Source organism: Hipposideros armiger, unplaced genomic scaffold (assembly GCF_001890085.2).
Source record: "Hipposideros armiger isolate ML-2016 unplaced genomic scaffold, ASM189008v1 scaffold_32, whole genome shotgun sequence".
In the NCBI taxonomy this organism is placed as follows: domain Eukaryota; kingdom Metazoa; phylum Chordata; class Mammalia; order Chiroptera; family Hipposideridae; genus Hipposideros; species Hipposideros armiger.
Window position 1 is genome coordinate 1493681 of NW_017731382.1, and position 19871 is coordinate 1513551.

Sequence of the window (19871 nt, forward strand, 5' to 3'; positions counted from 1 at the left end):
TGTGTGTGTGTGTGTCTGTGTGTATGAGTGTGTGTGTGTGGGCACTGGGGTATGCCCACACAGCTTCTGGGCACTCTTGGAGGAATCACTCACCCCCGGCCTGGGTGGCCCGTCCATAAGGTGGGGAGTGGACCACCTTAGGGTTCCTTCCTCGATGGAGTCAGGATGGATGGACCTCCTCAGGCTGTGGTGGCTGCAAATGCTGATGATTGCTTCTTCATGATCTTTTATCCAAAATTTGTTTGTTACATTTTGAGACAAAGCTATGTTTCTTTGCCTTTGCGTGCATCTGTTTGAAATGAGTGATTATAACCAGAGTTTACAAGATCCAGAGCTGTGATAATGTCATTAAAACATGGCATTTGATGCAGCTGTTGGTGTTCTGATGCTCCCCAGGCTATCACGTGTGTCCAACTTTTTGTGGGAATCCGGAATCTGTGACTGTGATGCATTGTAACTGTGACACATTGTAACTCGGGAGGCCCAGAGAAAGGCTCTGCTCCCAGTACAGTGCTTTGCGGTGGGCAAACTAACTTCCCCTCTGCTTAAGGAGCCATGTGATTTCCCTGTCAGGTTACAGCACCCCTGTTTCTAAGGTCAGGTTAGAGCACCCTGTTTCTAAAGCTGCCTACGTTGCCTGTATCCAGGCATCTGTCCTTTCTCTTGCGTATCCATTTACATACCTACTTGAGATATTTTCAGTGCAGGAAAGGCTAAGTTCCCTGCTTGAAGTCACATGGTCATTTATGGCAGGACTCTGATTCCTTCCCTGACTTTTGTTGTAACCACAGCCATGTTGCGCATTGAACAGTATCTATTTCCTTACACTTCTACTTCATTAGCATTTTAACTGCATTGTGATTTCACAATATTTAGGTATTCCTTTAAATTTCTGTAGACGCAACTTTTTAATCAACAGAGCATCTGATAATGAAAGTGTATACATTGACTGCCACATTAACAAGTGTGACATTGGGGTGTGAAGCTGTAGATACTGCTAAGCCTCCTTTGGTCCCTTGTCCTGCCATTGGTGACTATGGGTATCTAGAATTCTTAAGAGGAAGGGGAAGGCGGTCCTCACGTAGACAGATGAGTGAGTGTAATGAATGGTGGCTTTGAGAGGATGGCATCGGGGGTGTTCATCAAGTTTCCTTTTGGGGGGTCCCCAGCACAAGTGTGGACCTACCTGGGTGGTATGCAGTCCCCCGATGTTCTATACTCAAATCTGGTGGCCGCGTGGCAGCTCAAGCTGCCCCCTCGCCCGCCATACCTTTCCTGGGAGTCACGCACACATCTGGACGGGGCTCAACGTGGGGTTCCAGGACGAGCCTTCCAGGCCTTTCTCTTGTCTGCGTCAGCAAGCTCCTGGGCTGGGGAGAGTTCAGCAGAGTGAGTTATTTGCAGCAGTCTGGTTTTTGGTTTTGTTTCATTTTTTTAAATTTCAGAGTGGTTTATTTTAAAAGGGATGCTTTGGAGGGAAGCTCTCTTAATGAGCATAAATGTGGTTCGAGAGACCTGTTGTTTCTTGGTGTCGTGATGGGGGTTGGCCAGGCCAGGACCCAGCAGCTCCACAGGCTCCCGAGAGCTCCAGCTCCTGCCTGCCCAGGAGGGAGATGGTGGCTGCCAGGCGGCCCCCAGCCTTGCTTCTCTTCCTGAGAGGACTGTTGCCAGGCCTCCTGAGGGCAGGATGGAGGCTCGGCTGGGCCAGAGCGGGTGTGGCGATGCCTCCTCCCTGCGCATGGGCTCCGAGGCCTCACAGGAGGAAGGGTCTGCGTTTGTAGGTCTTCTTTCTCACAGCGCCGTCGCTGTGCTGCAGAAAATTAAATGTGAAGTCAGACAGTTGTGTTACTGTTTGTAATGGAATCTATGTTATAACTGGTTGCTGGATTTTGAAGCTAAAATTATTGCCAAACGTGATGGATGGGTTTGCTTTCTAGTGACTTAGCTCAAGCACCACGTAGTGAGTGGCTCCTGCCTGTGCCTGTGCTGTGGGGGTCCCCACTCAGTGGGCGCATGGCTGTCTCCACACCCAGGAGAGCCAGGGTCCTGGAAGGAATGCTTGCTTGGGGCCTCACAGGACACCAGGTGGGACACTCCAGGGTGGGGCTGTGGGGAGTGCTGCCTCTCTCAGGCCCCATGCTGCCCTATGCACGTGAGAACGGGAGTGGGGGCAGGCCGGGGGGCCTTGCTCCAGGGCTGCTGCGGTCTGAGGCCCCAGTCGTGACCTCTCCCCACGCTGCAGCCTGAGGCAGCCAGCGGTGGCATGAGCTCCCACAGCCTGTGTGGGGACTCTGCCAGGCCCTCGGTGGCCCTGTGCTCGGCTTCCTCATCTGGAGAGTGGGTGCGTGGCCCTGCAGGCCAGCATGGGGTGGCTGTGGGGCAGAAGGGTGGCTTGCAGAAGCTCTGCTGCCTGGCTTACCAAAGGAAGGCTCAAGTGCTATTTGAATTCCTTGAAGAACACCCTTCACGTTCCTTGTCCTGCATGCCATTTTTTTAAAAAAGATTTTATTAGGGAATTGGGGGAGGGAACAGTGTTGGGGAATCGGGGAAGAGGAACAAACAAGTTGCTGTCCTTTTGTTCTTCAGTCTAGTTGTGGAGGATGTCACTTCACTGGCCCATGTTGGTATTATCATTGCGCTCTTCCCAGGTTAGGCAATCACTCGCCAGCCATTGGACGGCTGCTCAAGGCAGCTCACAAAAGCTCACTCCTGCTGCTGGCCATGCACAGTAGTACCACAGCCTACGCCATCGCCAGCGACTCATGGCAGCCCAGCTCCAGGTCGAGCTGTTGTTCACCATCTTAGCTGTAGAGGGCGCAGCGTCATTGGCCCTCATGTGGGATCTGAACCAGGGCCCTGCTGCTCAGAGCTGGCGTCCCAAGCCAGCTCCTAACCAACGCGCCTGTCGGCCGGCCCCCTGCATGCTATCTTTACTGGGCAGTGCGTGCGTCCCATCACGGTACCCTCTTTACTGAATATCCAGTGACCTGTGTTTTACCACTTCTCCTCCTCTCTTGTCAGAGCCGTCAGGTTTCCCTGGTAGAGCTGGTGCTTCCTGGGCTCTGGGGTGGGGTGCGTTCCTGATGCCAGGTGTCCTTTGTCCCCCAGGTATGGTCCTCGTGCGCAGCGAGAATGGGCAGTTGTTAATGATTCCTCAGCAGGCCTTGGCCCAGATGCAGGCCCAGGCCCACGCCCAGGCCCAGCCTCAGACCACCATGGCGCCCCGCCCTGCAACCCCCACAAGTGCCCCTCCCGTCCAGATCTCCACCGTACAGGTGAGTGCATGCCTGCGCCCCACCATGCCCACTTGGGCAGTCTGGCAGTGTCCTGCCGTCCACCGCGGGGTCGCTGACTCTGGTGTCAAGGGCTACCCTGCTCGGAGGAGCCAGCTCTGAGCCCACGCACCCCGACACTCCATCCCGGCCCCTGCCCTTCTCTCCTGGGACTTCACCTTTCTGTGCCTCAGTTTCCTCTTCTGCAAAGTGGAGAGTCGAGGAGTGCTTATCTCACAGGGCTGTTACAAAGGACTGAGTTAAGACTTAAAGTGCTAAGAATAGTGGAACAGTAAACACTGAGTAAGTGTTAGCTATTATTATCAGGGAGGCACGTAAGAACTTTACAAGATTATGTGAAATAGTATCTTCCCCTCCCCCCACACACAGGTATTTAAGCCTTGAGGGGTGACCGCCCTGACCCCTGAGATTATGGCAGGAGGACAGGTTCTGATGGTGAAGCAACGTGCTGGGACTCGCCCTCCCAGTGTTCGGCGCTCCTTGTCCATGTCAGGATTTCCATGTGGGCACGTGCCAGCACGTTCCCTGTTTCTACCCTGTCTGCTGATGCTTTTGTGTCTGGTGCTGTCATTCTGCTGTTCTGAGCGAGTTGGCTGGTTAGTAAGTAAAGTGGAGACTAGACAGCTCTTGAAAATGCCTTTCTCCTGTGATTTCAGCTGCGTTCCCTCTGGTGTTGGTGCCCCTGCTCTGTAGGGGGAGGGCACGTCTGTGCTGGGGGACTCACAAAGTGCCCCCTTTACTGAGTCTCTGAAACAGCTCAGAACAGAGATTCCAAGGCCTGTAGCGTTCTGTTCAGTACAATGCAGCTGTAAGTAAGGTGTCCGTGCTTTCACTTTAGCTGTCGGTTGTGCGTATCACCATCTGGCTGTCAGCATTTTGCTGTCAGTTTCCTTTCAAACCAACTTGAACGTTACCTTGCTCAGGACTCAAGCCACCTTTCCATCGGGACTGAGGCTCAGTGGGCCCCCTGGGCCACTGCTGCCTTTCCTCCCTCGTCTGCCGTCTGCAGCACTGTGACTGGTCTTTAGACCCAGGGGACATGTGCTTCCTACTGCCTTCATCACTTTTTTAGTGCTTGTCAACAAGATCACAAGAAATCCACACGGGGCCCGATTTCCCAGATACATGACATTCTTTGAAGACCAGGTTTGGTAGGCTTTGACATAGAAGTTAATGGTGTTTTTATTATCGTGTATGAAGATTTCGATCCTACCCTTTGGTAAGAAAGGTTTAGAATTAGGGGGCCTCAGTGAACATGGTGAATAAACTGTAGACTCACTTGAGTATTCAGTTCTCTATGAAAGGATTGGTTTCGGGGTGCCCTGGGCGGCGGGGAATTCCTTCCACTTGTCGCTCCTTTAGATGACTCTCACTTGTTTTCCAGGCACCTGGGACCCCTATTATTGCACGGCAGGTGACCCCAACGACCATAATTAAACAAGTGTCTCAGGCCCAGACGACGGTACAGCCCACCACGGCGTTACAGCGCTCGCCCGGAGTGCAGGTGAGCCGGGGCTTGGCGCTGCGCCCTGACGCAGACACGGCCTCCCGAGCTTGGGTATGGGGTGCGAGGCCGAGTTGTGGCAGGAAGGCCGTCTTGAAGAAAGCGTTTTTTTCTCTGCCAACACAGTAGGTCAGGGTTCCTTCTCTGTAAAGCCTCACGGGGCTTAGCACCAGTAGCACTTCTAAAACCTTCCTGTGTGCCAGAAGTCTTATTAAAAACATCGCCTGTTAATACTTGACTGTAAAGCGTCTTTGGAGCAGGAGAGTTTGTGTGTGTACCTGTCCCCCGCAAGTGTCCTATGGCGATGGCAGCTCTCGTTTGAGCATCAGTTCCAGACCTTCCTTTTGATGTGCGTTAGTTTGTGTGGCTCTCACCCTCTTCTTGGTGAGCGTTGACGAGTGACGTGTGCGGGCTTTCGGACTTGCTCTCGCCCTCAGCCAGCGCGGCCGCCTGCGGCCGTGTCCTCGCCAGTAATGACCCCCTGGGGGGCTGGTGTGTGTGTTTGGTTGTTTGATTTTGCACAGTGTGTGAGCTGTGGGACTGGAGCAGGTGCTGACCTCTCGGCGGTTTGGCGCTCCTGACAGCTCAGCCTCTGGGCTGGAAAAGCCCAGGAGAGGCTGCGTCCTGGCTCGGCTGGCCCCTTCGTGTGCAGAGCAGGGAAGTGGCCTGCTCTGGGCAGCCAGGTCAGAGCAGCCAGAGCACAGTGGCTCAGAGCTGTTCCTGGGGTTGCAGTGTTATGAGCATCCGTCGTAAATGCAGGTTTTACAGCATTGGCCACGTTTTATCACGCATCTGCTTGGGCCAGGGCTCTGCTCTGACGTGTTGCTGATCTGTATGTGTCCCCACTGCAGCACTGCGTGGCTGGCGATGTTCCCGTCTTCCAAATGAGGTGGTGCGGGACAGCTGGTGGGCAGAGGGCCCCCGAGCAGCCCAGCACTGGGCTCTCTCCCCTGACTGGATCTCGTCTGCAGTGGGTGGCAGTGCTGTTTAAGTTAGAGCCAGTGGAAGAGCAGTTCAGACCCAGTGAGTGAGCCAGAGCCGAGGTCCTCTGCACATGTCGGGGGTGCGCCCAGGCGATCGGGACTTTCCTGGGCCGCAGGCTTGAGCCCCAACTTCAGTGCAGCGGGCACACCCCATCTGAATTCCAGTTGTAGTGGAAGGCGTTTTCTGAGAAGGCGGTGAAGCTTACAGTAGGCTTTGCCTCAGAGTGAGTGGAAGGTAAATTTACCCGATAGGTGGACGTCTTGTCGTCCAGGTGAAGTATGAATTTGTTGGGCCAGCAGGACTCAACGTGGGAACAGATTTCAACGTGAAGGAAATTCCCGGAGGGTGAGGTGCGCCCTGGACGGCTCTGCACGGACCGTCCCCTCCCTGCTGAGACATAGTGGCTCGGCTTGGCTCTTTGTTTTCTTCCTGTGAGATTTTATTTGATATTTTCTGTTTATAAGAGTAACTAGAAAGTGTCACAAGTAAAGAAGACACAGATTATAAAGAAAAAGCCCATTACCTCTCCCGGCTCACAGCAGCCTGGAGTCCCTGGGATGCCTGAGAGCCCCGGAGGGGTTGGTACAGGTTGTGGCTGCCATGGCTCACAGTGGGCTTAGGGTGTACGCTGCCCCCTACTTTCAGAAGTTGTGAGAAAGGAACGTTTAGAAAATTGGAGCGAAAAGTCTGAAAGCTAGATTTATAACTTGGTGAAGGACTGATTAGGAAAAACCAGTAAATGTCTGTGTCATGACTGTGCTGTGGAGCAGACACGCTGGCCGGTCATTGTTCAGCAAGTGGCCCTCTGACTAGCCCACTCGCATCCATTTCTCACATCGCTCCGAAAACCCTCTTTCATGTGTCCTGTGATCAGACTCGCTCTGGGAGAGCAAGGAAAGGCCTGGGGCCCCCCACTCTCCTGTTATCCCGGTGCCACCCTGTACGAGGGCTAACTGCAGGTGAAGTCCTGGCCTCTTGTCACCAGGCTCTCTGTACAGACCAGACAGTGGCATTTGTAGCTGTAGTTTCTCTGTTTGGTTCTTTTACTTTCCGATGGGATCCAGTTTGGTTGTTAAAAGATGACTTGCACTGGTCACCGTGTGAGTTTCAGGGTGGACTTTTGACAGTTGGGCTGTTTCCAGCCATTGGCTTCACTGCCCCCTCAGGTGTCAGGCCTCTGCGCTCAGGCCATCTGTCGTGGGTCCTGAGGGTTCCGCCCGGGGTGCCTGTCCCGCCTGCACACACTGGCTCATGGGGCCCTGTTCGCCTCAGGGGGTGAAGGCTATCTCCCCGGAGCCTCTGTTCACTTCATGTTTTGGACTCTTGCAGCCTCAGCTTGTTCTGGGTGGCACTGCCCAGACAACCTCACTTGGGACGGCAACGGCTGTTCAGACGGGGACACCTCAGAGAACGGTCCCAGGGGCCACCACCACCTCCACAGCTGCCACGGTGAGTTCTGCCTTGCTGCACCCCTCGGGCCCTCCCTGGGCAGCAGGGTCCATGTTTGCCCCACACCGCCACCTCCCTTCCCTCCAAGGCCCCGGAGCTGTTTGGGGCCATGTGTCTCGTCCGTGCCGCCTCAGAGCACCAGCCAGCCTGGGGGAGCTGCAGCCCCAGACACATGAGTGCATTGCAGTCTGCATGGCCCTGTGAAGTGGGGTCTGAGGGCAGAGGCCCCTGGGTGGCAGAAAGGACCCCATATTCCTGCCCGGGGCTTTTGGGCCCTACAGAAAGAAGTCTGTGGTAATAAGGCCCAAACAGTGGTGTTTGAACAAGTAACACGTGGGCTGCACAAAGCTGCGGTCTGTAGAGCAGCACTGTCATCCATTTCTGTTTCTTCTTCCAGTAGTTTCCCTGCATGTTTATAAATCTTTGAATTAGTGGGATCATACTTTATTTATGGCTTTTTCCCGTTTCTTTGTATTTTTCACCATCTTTAGTAGCAGTGTCACAATTTAATTCCTTTTATTGTGTGTTTAGATAGATGCAGGTAGCGTTTCTTCCTGATAGCCAACATTATGATGAATATCTTAGAGCTTCACCTTTTCACTTTGGGATTGTTGACTTAGCTGCATTCCTAGAAGAGAAGTTGCTGGACTGAGTGAGGTGTAAACCTTGGGTCGGCTTGTCGATTTGTGTGGTCAGATGGGCCCTGGGGCACATGTCCTGGTTTGCACCCCCTCAGCAGGCCAGGACAGTTACTGCATTTTCTTGAAAGACGTTTAGAGAAGAAATACACATTTCTTATATTCATATCTTAGTTAAACCCAAAGCTATGATGAAAGTCTGCTTTTTAAGACTTCATTTATATCTTTTTAACTTGACTGCAGGAAACTATGGAAAACGTGAAGAAATGTAAAAATTTTCTATCTACATTAATCAAACTGGCGTCATCGGGTAAACAGTCCACAGAGACAGCGGCTAATGTGAAAGAGCTGGTGCAGCACCTGCTGGTAAGGGCTTCACTGGGCTCTTGGCCTTGGTGCATTTCTGACTGACATGTGGGAAGGCCAGGGCGCCTGCGCACGGCCGTAGGCGGGGAAAGCCCGCAGAGCCCTCCCTCCCTGTTCAGGGCTTCCCCCCGGGGCTCGGGGTCTTAGTGGTGTCTGTGGTGTTGTGTTTGAGTGAAGGGGTCCCTGGCCCCCATCAGTGCTGCCCTGTGCATCTGTGCTTGCAGCTCTGACTTGGATAATGAGGCCACCTTCAGGCTAGCCTGGCTCCTAGCAAAGTGCTTGGCACGTAGGGAGCTTGGTGAGCATTGAGTGACAGCTGGGTGAAGGGGACGAGAGGCAGAGCAGTAAGCCTCCCAGGCGCAGGCACGGCCACCGGCCGGCTCCACAGGAAGGGCCAGGTGAGCGTCCAGCTGCACACCTAGGACACCTGTGTCGGCCAAAACACGCAGCACGCTCACTTTCCTGTCACCTCTGTCCAACACCAGACCTGGCAGAGGGAACAGCTGATCATGGAATACGAGACCAGAGTGATGCCGAGTGAAGAGATGTGTGTGTGAACTTTTATTCGTGGAGGAATTTCAATGTGAATTTTATTTTTAAGGATGGAAAAATCGAAGCAGAAGATTTCACTAGTAGGTTATACCGAGAACTTAATTCTTCACCTCAACCTTACCTTGTGCCTTTCCTGAAGGTAATTGTGAAGCCGCCTGGCACCATGTGCCTGCATGCATGGGGGCGGGCTTGTCCAAGGGAGGAGTGGGCTTCACAGCTGTCACAGATGTGTTTGAAAGGACAGCGCCCTGCAACAGAACATCTAGTTTTCTCTTCAGAGACTTTTCTGGGAGTTATGAGACCCCCGACACTGTGGCCAGTTGGCTGTGTCACGCTCCTTAAGCACAGGGCGAACCTGCAGGGTGGTCTGTGAGTGAAGGCTGATGGGGAGCTCACCTGAGCGAGGACCCAGTGCTCCCCCTTAGACAATCTCCGATGCCATAATAGTCTTAAGAGCACTTCAGAAATACCGCTTTTTCTTATTGAGAGTAATCCTCGTGAGTGATGGTGTGTGTGATGGGTGTGTGTATATGTCTGTGTGTGATGGGTGTGTGAGTATGTATGTGTGCCTGTGAGAGGTGTGTGTGTGTGTGTGTGTGATGGGTATGTGTATGAGCGTGAGCGAGTATGTGAGTGTGATGGGTGTGTGTGACGGGCATGTTCGATGGATGTGTGTGAGTGTGATGGGTGCATGTGTGTGGACACCTGCCATCAGAGACATCTCCTTAAGGCTCTGCAGCCTGTGCTCTTTAGCTTGAGAACTTTGCCCAGGGAAGAATGTGTCTGAGTTTGGGAGAATGGAGCCTGGTGCCGGTGCCGCCCGCCAATGCTGTGTCTTTTCTGCCCAGAGGAGCTTGCCGGCCTTGAGACAGCTGACCCCTGACTCCGCAGCCTTCATCCAGCAGAGCCAGCAGCAGCAGCCGCCCGCCTCGCAGGCTAGCACTGCGCTCACGGCTGTGGTGCTGAGCAGCTCCGTCCAGCGCACGGCTGGGAAGACGGCGGCCACCGTGACCAGCGCCCTCCAGCCCCCTGTCATCAGCCTCACGCAGCCCACACAGGTTGGCGTTGGCAAGCAGGGGCAGCCCACGTCGCTGGTATGCAGGCGAGAGCCCGCGTCACTCCCCTGCCCACCTACCCGTCTCTTGGCTCAGGAGAGGTGCCTGCCAGGAGCCGGCTTGGGTGTTAGCCTGAGTAGTTAGCCCAGCGTTGAGGCCTGCAGGTCTGAAACCCCTTTCAGTAAAGGGCAGCATGGTGGCTTTCACCCACCACACATCCTTTGCCTGTATCGTTTCAGGGTGTTCGTGGTTTACACGAACTTGGTGTGTTTGTAGTGACTCTTAGCTGGATGTCATCTTCGATTAGGAGCAGCGACCCAGATGTAGGAAACAGACCATGGGTGCTTGGAGCTGACCTGTCAGGCGGCTGGCGAGCCCCTGTTTCTCGGCGTAGGTCCCAGCTCTGCATCCAGGCTTGGGCCCCGGTGATTCTCACGAGCTGAAGCTACCGCTCATTCATTGACAGTTTGGATCCAGTTTTCTGAACTCTGAAGCTGCAGAAAGGACATCTTTGTTCCCTTCGGCAGATTAGTGGCCTTTTAAAAAAATTTCAAAGGGATTTTGTTCTTCTAGAGATAGTTATAAAAAACACACAGTGTAGGTTCCCTCATACTTAATGGTAGGTTGTGGAGTGGATTTTATGATAGTAAAATGACCAAGTGGGTCATGCGGGGCTCCCTCACCTGCTCAGGTAAAAACCTGACTTGTTCTGCCTTGATTGATGGTGAGGCAGCGGGCTGACCGGGCAGCGGGGAGGCTGGTGTGTGCTGTGGGGCCGAGGTTTCCATGTGAGAGCAGGGCTCCACGCTGCTTTTCACTTCGAGGGGGCAGAGATTTATTCTGGCTTTTGCTTTAATGTTGTGTAAGTACAGAGCAGCCTTGTTTTATAGTCACTGGGATTAATTGATGCAATACTGGGTTCTCTTGAAGAGAACTTGCTGGGCAGCCAGTTTTTCCCGAAGGTTTGACCTTCGTGCGTAGTGTGTGAGTGATGTCATCGGTGTTTTCAGACAGAGGCTGTCTTGGGCTCTGTGTGGCGGCAGCAGCGGGCAGCCGGCCCAGGTCTGGCGCGTTCTCGGCGTCCCTGAAACCTGTAGAGACGCGAAGGCTGGAGGCTTTCCCCTGGGTTTACGGCAGAGCCTGACCCGAAGCACCTGAGGCGTTGATGTCCACTTGTCCTGTACAGTGTGAATTTTCATAGGTTTTGTTGCAGGAATAGCTTGATCCCAGCGCACGGCCCCATCCACTCTGCGAGTGTCCCCTAACGTACCTCCCAGGCTACCTTTGTCCGAAACACCCAACCCAGCGGTTTCAGGCAAGGCCGTTGGCCTGTAGCTGTGTGGCTTTAGAAGGGGTCTTAGTGTCTCTGGGCCCTGTGCAGGGAGCACTCAGTGCTGCCAACCTCCGGAGCACAGCTCTGTGTGGGCTAGGGGAGCTAGGCAGGAGTCAGAGCAGGTGAGCTGCCTGTACAGGTAGACAGGTAGGTAACGAGCAGCAGTGAAGGATGAGTGCGTGCTCGGTAGTGGGAGTGAAGGGCTGGGCAGTGCAGAGCCATGGGCACACAGCTGGGGCGGGGCCCAGGCCACATGGGGGCGCAGTAGGAGAGGCCCTTCTTAGAGGACCAGGTTCAGGGCAGGATGTAGGTAGTCTAACCGCCTCCCAGCATAAAAGCTGTCCTGCCTTTTAGAATGTGGAGGAGGGGGAAAAGGCTTGAGCTGTAGCCCCAGGCAGCCATGTCCCCTCTGCTAAGTGGGGAGAAGTCGCCTGTTTCGCCCTGGATCACTGAGCTCAGGGCCCCACGTGCAGCGTCCACGTAGCATATCTGCCCTGAAGAGTTGGCTTTGGTTGTGGGGCTTGAGGTGGGTTTCCTAGTCCTATTGGGGTCGCCCTGCCCCAGGTCAGGGCAAGGGGCGTCTGGGGTGGAGTGCTGGCAGCTCCCAGGACGGGGTGTGTTCACGAGGGCTGTGGGCTCTGCTCCAGGTGATCCAGCAGCCGCCCAAGCCTGGAGCACTGATCCGGCCCCCGCAAGTGGCGCTGACGCAGACGCCCATGGTGGCCCTCCGGCAGCCTCACAGCCGCATTGTGCTCACGGCACCCCAGCAGGTCCAGCTCAGCCAGCTGCAGCCAGGTGAGGGCCTGCGTCCGCCCCAGGGCCATGCACCGGGCAGTCTTGGCTTCTCCCTTTTTCTTGTGCTGGATGGAATACACATAACCAAACGTAGCGCCTGAGCCCACTGAAGTGGACGGCTCAGTGTCGCCAGCCCTGATCCCTGTCAGTGTGGTTTTCACCCTTACACCTACATTCAACACTGCAGATTTCTCTGTCAGGCGCCATTCCTTGGCGAGAGCCATAGCTTGACGAGAGGTGCACGGACACTATTAGCCGCACTTTTGGGTTAGCAAGCTCACGTTCATGAGAGCTTGACTGTGGTGGGTGGGGGGCAGCTCTTCCTCGGGCCCCTCACGCACTGAAGCGGCGTCCCTCTCGGCAAAGCCCAGCGGCCCCATTGTGAACGGAGCACAGCGCACGTAACAGGTATGCTGGTGGACATACCCGTGTCTCTCGTTTTGCAGTCCCTGTGGTGAAACCTGCCGTGTTACCCGGAACCAAAGCTCTTTCTGCTGTCTCGGCCCAGGCAGCTGCTGCACAGAAAAATAAACTCAAGGAGCCTGGGGGAGGCTCATTTCGGTAAGGAAGGAACTGCAGACGGGCTGACCGTCTGTGTGAAGTAATGGAAAGTCTGTGTTTTTTTGCTACAGCCCAGTATCTGAGAGCATCCCAACCATACTGTAGACTGTCAAGTTCAGAACCTTCAGAAATGCTGCACTTGGGTCTCTTGATGTGCAGCCAGTCCGAGCCTCGTCATAGTTGAGGACTTGGGTGTCGGGGACATTTCAGTAGAAAGGGCCGCCGTGATGACTTTCCTTATGACAAAGCAGCAGGAAAGTGCGTGTTTCAGGAGGCTTTCGCGGGACCTTCCCTTCCCAGATGCTTCTTCCCAAAGCCGTTAGGCAGCTGGAACAGCGTAGGTGTAGGCAGTGCTGAGCCATGGTGGCTCGAGCTGGGTGAGGAGGCCAGCCCCTGGGGGGCGGGAGGGGGCGGGTGCTGTAGACAGGAAGTGTGTCCACCTCAGGTCAGAAGAGTAAGTGAGCGAAGGCCGGAAGCCTCAGCTCCTGCCTGGCCAGGAAGGGAGGGGAATGAGAGGCACAGAACCAGTGTGCTGGAGTGAAGGCCGTGGTGTCGGGCTGCAATGGCGATGAGAGCGCGTGCTCAGTGGTTAGATAGACGTGTCTACTGCGGATGGAGAGTCAGTGACAGCCCGTAGCAGCGAGCATGCCTGGCGCTCATCTTCTCACAGTTTCCCCGCAGTGGCCAGGGCACCTGGGAAAGGCTGATTCCTGGGCCGGTGTCAGGAGAGCGCAAGGCGAGCCTAGCGCACCTTTTTGTCAGGTCAGAAAGCAGCGCTCAGGATGGACGGGCACTTGCCAGAGCTCCCGGAAGTCAGCTGGAGTGGCTTGCCTTCTGCGGGCCACATCGGTCGTAAGAGGCTGTACCCACGGCTAGGACAGGAAACCATGAGCCCATAGAAATGGATAAACCGATAGTTCATGAGGAGTGGGGTGTGTGTGCTCGCACACATATCCTCACTGACCGCAGTGGGGTGGGAGCGCCCTGATTGTCGGGAAGCCGGGCGGGGTACCTGCCCACGGCGCTGGCGCTCAGAGTGCAGCTCAGTAAGGGACCAGCAAAATGCAGCTCCTGCAGGAGGTGGCGAATGAGGCCACATCCACACATCTTGTCACAAGGGGAGTCAGTCTCAGATGGAAAACAAGGACATGCTGCGGAAAACTGGCCTTGTGACCTTCTAAGTGTCAAGGGCACAAGAGTCAGGAAAAGGCTGCGGAACATTCCAGGCCCGGAAGCTGAATAGAAACGGCAGCAAAATACAGCATGTGATTCTGAATTGGTGTGGAGGATGCTACCAGGATAGGCAGCCAGACTGGGAGGGGCCTGAGCACGGCTGGTGGCCATGGAGCGTGGCGGGAGGCTGGTCTCCAAGGTTGCCCCGATCTGTCGGGAATGCCCTTGTCGCAGGGAACACACTGCAGTGGTCCCATGTGGGTGTCAGATGGCCAGCTCACCCTCGAGTGATTCAGGAAGGAAGTTCCTCGTACTATACTCCAGCTTTCCTGAGAGTTTGTGATTATTGTAAAGATCAGTTAATGCTCTGTGATTTTAAAAAAGGGAGGGTTCCACTTGGAGGAACTCTGTGAAACCAGGAGTAGAGCGTTGGGTTTTGCTGTCTGAACTTGTCATTGACTGGCGGAACCCTCTGCGCACATCCGTCCATGTGCAAAGACTCCTGTTCCGCTTCAGCCCCCAGCAGGTCTCCCTTTAAAACACCAGACTCAGTTTCAAGGAAGACCACTAGGCTTTCTCCTTCAGGTGACGACAGCACAGTGCGGGGCGCACGCCTGGGGGAGACAGCTGCGCTTCCCACAGGGGGTCCCCTACCTTTCTGTTTATTTTCCTCTAAGTTGGGACTACCTGAATGTGCCTCCTGCTTTTCTTCTAGAACCCTCTTTTCCTTTCTTCTTCTTTTCTGAAGGGACGACGATGACATTAACGATGTTGCGTCGATGGCTGGAGTAAACCTGTCGGAAGAAAGTGCAAGAATATTAGCCACAAACTCTGAGCTCGTGGGCACCCTCACGCGGTCCTGTAAGGACGAGACCTTCCTCCTCCCGGCACCTTTGCAGAGACGAATACTAGAAATAGGTATGTCCATGCTTCCTGGCTGTGGCCAGGGCTCTATGTCCATGTGCGGGCTTGCTGGGCACTGCGACTTGAATGCTGAGGGCCAGGCTGCCCCTGTCAGTAGCTCCCTACTGCATGCCTTGCCCGTGTCATACCTTGCACGTGGTGGTGGTGGTGATGGTGGTTCTCTGTCTGGGAGCCTCCTAGGCTGCCCTGAGGCTGCGTAGAGCAGTAGCTGGGGGACCCAGCAAGGTCGTGAGAAAGAGGACCACTTACACGCTTGACATGTTGGCTGCCCCCAGGTAAGAAACACGGCATAACGGAGTTACACCCAGACGTGGTGAGTTACGTATCACACGCCACGCAACAGAGGCTGCAGAACCTCGTAGAAAAAATATCAGAAACGGCTCAGCAAAAGAACTTCTCCTATAAGGTAATGTGCTGTTTCCCTGAAGAGGGACCTGCCCATGATCCCCAAGTGGCGCGCCTGAGGCCTTGTCCCTATATCCAGACCTGGGGCGGCCCAAGTGTCAGCTCCTTCTGAGTTTTCCACAGATCTAGATTGGGGGAAGATTCCACTTATTTTAGCCGCCTGGTGTTCTCAGATGCTGCATCCTCCTTAGCTGGGGGAGGAAGGGTAGGGCAGCTGGGGCTGAGGCGGAGGTGACCTGTTCAGCTTTGGAGACCATGACCCCAGATTGCCCCATTTTATTTCGTGGAGGGTCACCTGCACCAGAGGCCCGGCCTCCCACAGCGGCATCTTTCTGGCCCCCCCCCCCCCCCAGTCCTGAGTGCTGTTCTGCAGGGCACTGCTGGGCAACAGGAGTGGGCAGGCATGACAGGCAGGCACCGCTCATGCCCGGGCTACAGCGCCTTCTGAGCAGCAGTTAAAAGCAAGGAGCCATTTTGCTTTAAAAACATGTATGTTACTATGAAAAACTTTAGATGTTGCTTTAAAAAAAGTCAAACATCAAAATGCATAAAATGAGCCACAGGGTAGCTCGCCTGAGCTCCTCTCTGCATGTTACTGTGCTGAGTGCCTCAGATGCAGGACCCGGCTGGACGTGAGAGGGCGGGCTCGGGTCTGCTCGGTGGTGCTGGTGGTGCTGTGGGAACTGGACTGAAGGCGATGCACATACTGACCAGCTGGGTTCCCAGACTGATGACAAACAGGATTTTTACCTTTTTTTGTAGGATGATGACAGATATGAGCAGGCAAGTGATGTCCGGGCTCAGCTCAAATTTTTTGAGCAGCTTGACCAAATCGAAAAACAGAGGAAAGACGAGCAGGAAAGAGAAATCTTAATGCGGGCAGCAAAGGCAAGTGTTTATACTTCTGGTTGGAGTGTCCCCCCACCTCCTGTCCTGGGTACCCACAGACATCCTCGGGGTTTTGGGCTGCTGGCCACGGGACAGGCGTGGGGGTGGAGCTGGGGCACGAGGCCTTGGCAGCCGTGGCGCGTGGGGCAGGACCCAGCTGAGTCCTGAGCCCTCGGGCCATCCTGGCACCCGTCCGTGTCCCATCAGGTCAGACCCTGCAGCTGGCAGGCGTGTCTGAGACCGCATCTTAGTTCTTAGGTCCGTTCTCCGTGACGCGCAGCCTAAATGTTCATCTATTGGCTTTAAGCACTTCAGAAATGTAATATGCCTTCTGTCATGATCTAGATCTTATTATACAGTGAATAAGATAACATATTTGTTAGACGATAAGCATTTATGTCATAACTTCTTCTTCTTTTTTTTTAATCTCTTCGGAAAATAGTCTCGGTCCAGACAAGAAGATCCAGAACAATTAAGGTTGAAACAGAAGGCAAAAGAGGTAAGAGGGCTTTTGCGGTCAGTGGGTGCTCACTCCACACTTGAAAACACACGTGAATCCAACCGAAACTGCCAACGAGAGAGGAAGGTGAAGAAAGTGACGGTATTTGCGTACCGCGGCACTTCTGTAGCTACTTAAAATGTTTGCCAAGGTATTTTCCAGTGTCATTTGTGTCGTGCTTTAAATTAATGGTAATTTTTCTTTGGGTGCAGTTAGTCTATACTTTTAAAATTTGTTCATATTTTCTGAGCTTTTTAAGATGAGCATCTGTCACTTTATTATTTTTCTGATTGCGTGATATGCTTACAGTTAAAAGTCAAAACATTAAAGAAACTTTAATTTAGAAAATTTCAGAAAACGCTTTGGTGTCTGTATTTTTATTACTTTTGTAGTGAGCGAGAAATGTGCATGAAATGACAGTCCTTCTTTCCTTTTCAAAACTAAGATGCAGCAGCAGGAATTGGCACAGATGAGGCAGCGCGACGCCAACCTCACAGCGCTGGCCGCCATCGGGCCCAGGAAGAAGAGGAAAGTGGACTCTCCAGGACCGGGGTCGGGGACAGAGGTACAGAGCGTCGTGGGCCCTGAGGGGCGGGGGCCTTGCCCAGCTAACCTCCTCAGGCAGCTGCACACACGCGAGCGTGCAGTACTTTAAATTCAAGTCTACTTATTTGTGAGTGTCACAGAAGGTCAGTCGCCATGGTTTAATGTGGTGCAGTTTAGACTGACTTTGAAAAGGTATGGGGAGATGATACCTGTCAGAGGAATGACCTCCGTGGGGTAACCCTTATTACTGAGCAGTGGACAGGAGATGAGCCGTAGGAGCATGGGTGATTCCTAGCACAAAGGAAAGGACTTGGTATCGGTTTGTATTTGTCCAAACTTGTTAGTTTCCTGCTTTGTTTGTTGTCATATCTTTACATGTAGGTATAAACCCAACCTTTAAGGATGTCAGTTGTTTTTAACTAAATTACAGGAAGAGCAGGCATCGTCTTTCATGTGTACCTCCTTCCGTACCATCCCTGGAGTTCTTCGCCCCCTGCTCAGGGTCCACATTGCCATCAGCAGCATTTGTTCCCCTTTGGCTTGAAGGACAGCGTTTTTCTTACGGTGCATCCTGTTGACGATGGATTCTGTCCGCTTTTGTTTACTTGAAAATGGTTGTATTTCACCCTCAGGTCTGAATGATATTTCCCCTGAATATGAACTTCTGGGTTGATGGTTTTTGTTTTTCAATTCTTTTTTTAAAGATTTAATTTCTCCTACTTGTTGAATAAGCCAAGCAAATCCAGATGTATATCATTTAATTTTCTAGAATAACAGACTAAAAGGGATAAGTGAATCCAAGAGCTAGTTGTCCTTTTCATTGTCTCTCTATTCCTTGAACCCCTCTGTTTTACCGCTGGTCTTCTTCACGTTTCTAAGGAAATTCCTGTTCTAATGCCATGCTCCAGATCACAAAAGGAGAAAGGAGACTTCCCAGTGTGTTTTTCAGAATTGTAAAACTTATTCTTAAAACTGATAGGCGCTATTAATGAGTGACCGTATTTCTGCTTCTTAGAGCTGTCTTTCCACTGTCTTCTGGCTCCCGGCGGCAGAGAGTAAAGACTTCGTTTTTTCCCCTGTTCCCTGTATGTACCAGGTCTCACTTCTCTGCCTGTTTTGAGCTTATCATCTTAGTTCTTAGAGGGTTGTCTGTGTTGTGTGTAGACTTGGTTCTCTTGACATTTAGTCTGCTTGGGGTTCTTAGAGCTCTAGGTCAGTATTTTCCCTCAAATTTGGAATATTTTGGCCTTTATTTCTTCAAAATTCTTTTCTGTCCAGTCTTACTTTTTTCTATGGGGACTCCCAATTACATGTATATTAGACCTTTCCTCAGAATGGATAATTTCTTCTGTTTCCCCCTCCAGTTCCCTGACCACGTGGAGTTCTAGGATCTCATCAGCTGTTAAGCCCCTCCAGTGACATTTTCATTTGCTAATGTATTTTGTTGTTCTAGGATTTCCTTTCAGGTCTTTTTTATGGATTTCCATTCTTTGCTGAGATTCCCTGTCCGCTCACTTACTGAGACCGCATTTTCCTATTATTCTTTGACTCTGTTTATAAGAGCTGCTAAATATCTTGGTTAAGTCCAGCGTCTGGGCCCTCTCACGCTCGGTGTCTGTCAGCTGCCGTTTCCTGGAATGATGGGTCACGCTTCCCGCTGCTATCTAGTGATTGCTCTTCGAATGCTGGATATCGTGCACGTTACGTGGAGAGACCATGCATTTCCATCTTCCTCTAAAGAGTGCCATTCGTGGTTTAGCAGTCAGCTCAGCTACTCAGCTTTGTTTTTTGCTTTGGTGTTAGTGAGGGTCTGTAGAAAGCCCACGGCGTTTCTGAAGCCCCTCCAATCTAGTGGGACTCACCTGCAAACTGCCTTCTCTGTCCAGGTTTGGTTTTAGGCTTTGTTCCGGTGGGTCTCACTCTGGCAGGTGATCTGGCGGTGTGATCCTTACTCCTGGGGAAAGGCCTTTTGGCATCTTGGCTGATGTCAGGAGTGTGAACGAGGTCTGTCCTCTCAGGCAGGCTGGACTCTGGTGAGGACTAGAATCATTTCATGCCCATGCGCCTGTTTATGTAGAGCTAATACATGATATAGCTGTTACGTAGTCTGCTCTTTCGCTTTAGCCCTCCATTAATCTTAGGTCCATCAGTAACTGTGTTTAGTACTAATGACTAGTCTGTATGTTGACATCTGTTTAGTTGTTTTGGTTTTCCAAATCTCATTCTCTACCAGATGCTTGTGGAATGGTTCACGGGGGCGTGTTCCCTAAATTCTCGCATGTTGATAACCATTTGTGCCCTTTTCACTGGAAGGTCAGTTTTGACAGCTATAAAATCCTTGGCTCACGTTTTCGTTCCTTGAGAATCTTACCTGTGTTTCTAGATACTTTTTCCTAGGGTAAAGTGTTGCTGTCCGTCTGATGATAGCTGTATTTCTCTTATATGTCATGTGTTTTGGTTTTTTTTTGCCCAAAGATGCCCAAAGAAGTCTTTTCTATAAAGCCTTTATTTTACTTGGCATTGATTATTCTGGGTGGGCATTCTCAGTATGGGCGTGTTCTTTCAACATGCAGTTCCAAATCTTTTCTTATTCAGGGACATTTTCTTTAATATTCTTTTTGTATTTTGTTTTCTTCTTCAGAGATTCTGTTATTCATATGTTATACCTTCTTTACCTGAATTCTTGAAATCTCTTCTTTTTAAAAAATTTTATACTTTTCATTCTTTTCATCTTTTTAATTCCTTCTTAAGGTGTCATTGTGTTTATTTGCTCTTGTGTTCTTTTTTTTTTTTAAAGATTTTTTTTATTTGGGAATTGGGGGGATGGGAACAGTGCTGGGGAATTGGGGGAAGGGGAACAGACAAGTTGCTGTCGTTTTGTTCTTCAGTCTAGTTGTGGAGGATGT

The 19871-nt window shown here is 52.4% G+C and overlaps 1 protein-coding gene across 1 annotated transcript in view; it reads left to right on the forward strand.

The window, feature by feature from the left end:
• The window catches only part of TAF4 (TATA-box binding protein associated factor 4), a 63829-nt gene that overhangs the window by 31777 nt on the left and 12181 nt on the right, over positions 1-19871 (forward strand). Inside the window, exons 2-14 of the mRNA XM_019637337.1 lie at positions 3109-3275; positions 4678-4797; positions 7111-7230; positions 8112-8234; positions 8836-8925; positions 9635-9880; positions 11822-11969; positions 12416-12530; positions 14452-14621; positions 14903-15033; positions 15795-15920; positions 16363-16419; positions 16865-16984. Coding sequence (XP_019492882.1) covers positions 3109-3275; positions 4678-4797; positions 7111-7230; positions 8112-8234; positions 8836-8925; positions 9635-9880; positions 11822-11969; positions 12416-12530; positions 14452-14621; positions 14903-15033; positions 15795-15920; positions 16363-16419; positions 16865-16984 — 1733 coding nt within the window. The remainder of the gene's footprint in view (positions 1-3108; positions 3276-4677; positions 4798-7110; positions 7231-8111; positions 8235-8835; positions 8926-9634; positions 9881-11821; positions 11970-12415; positions 12531-14451; positions 14622-14902; positions 15034-15794; positions 15921-16362; positions 16420-16864; positions 16985-19871) is intronic.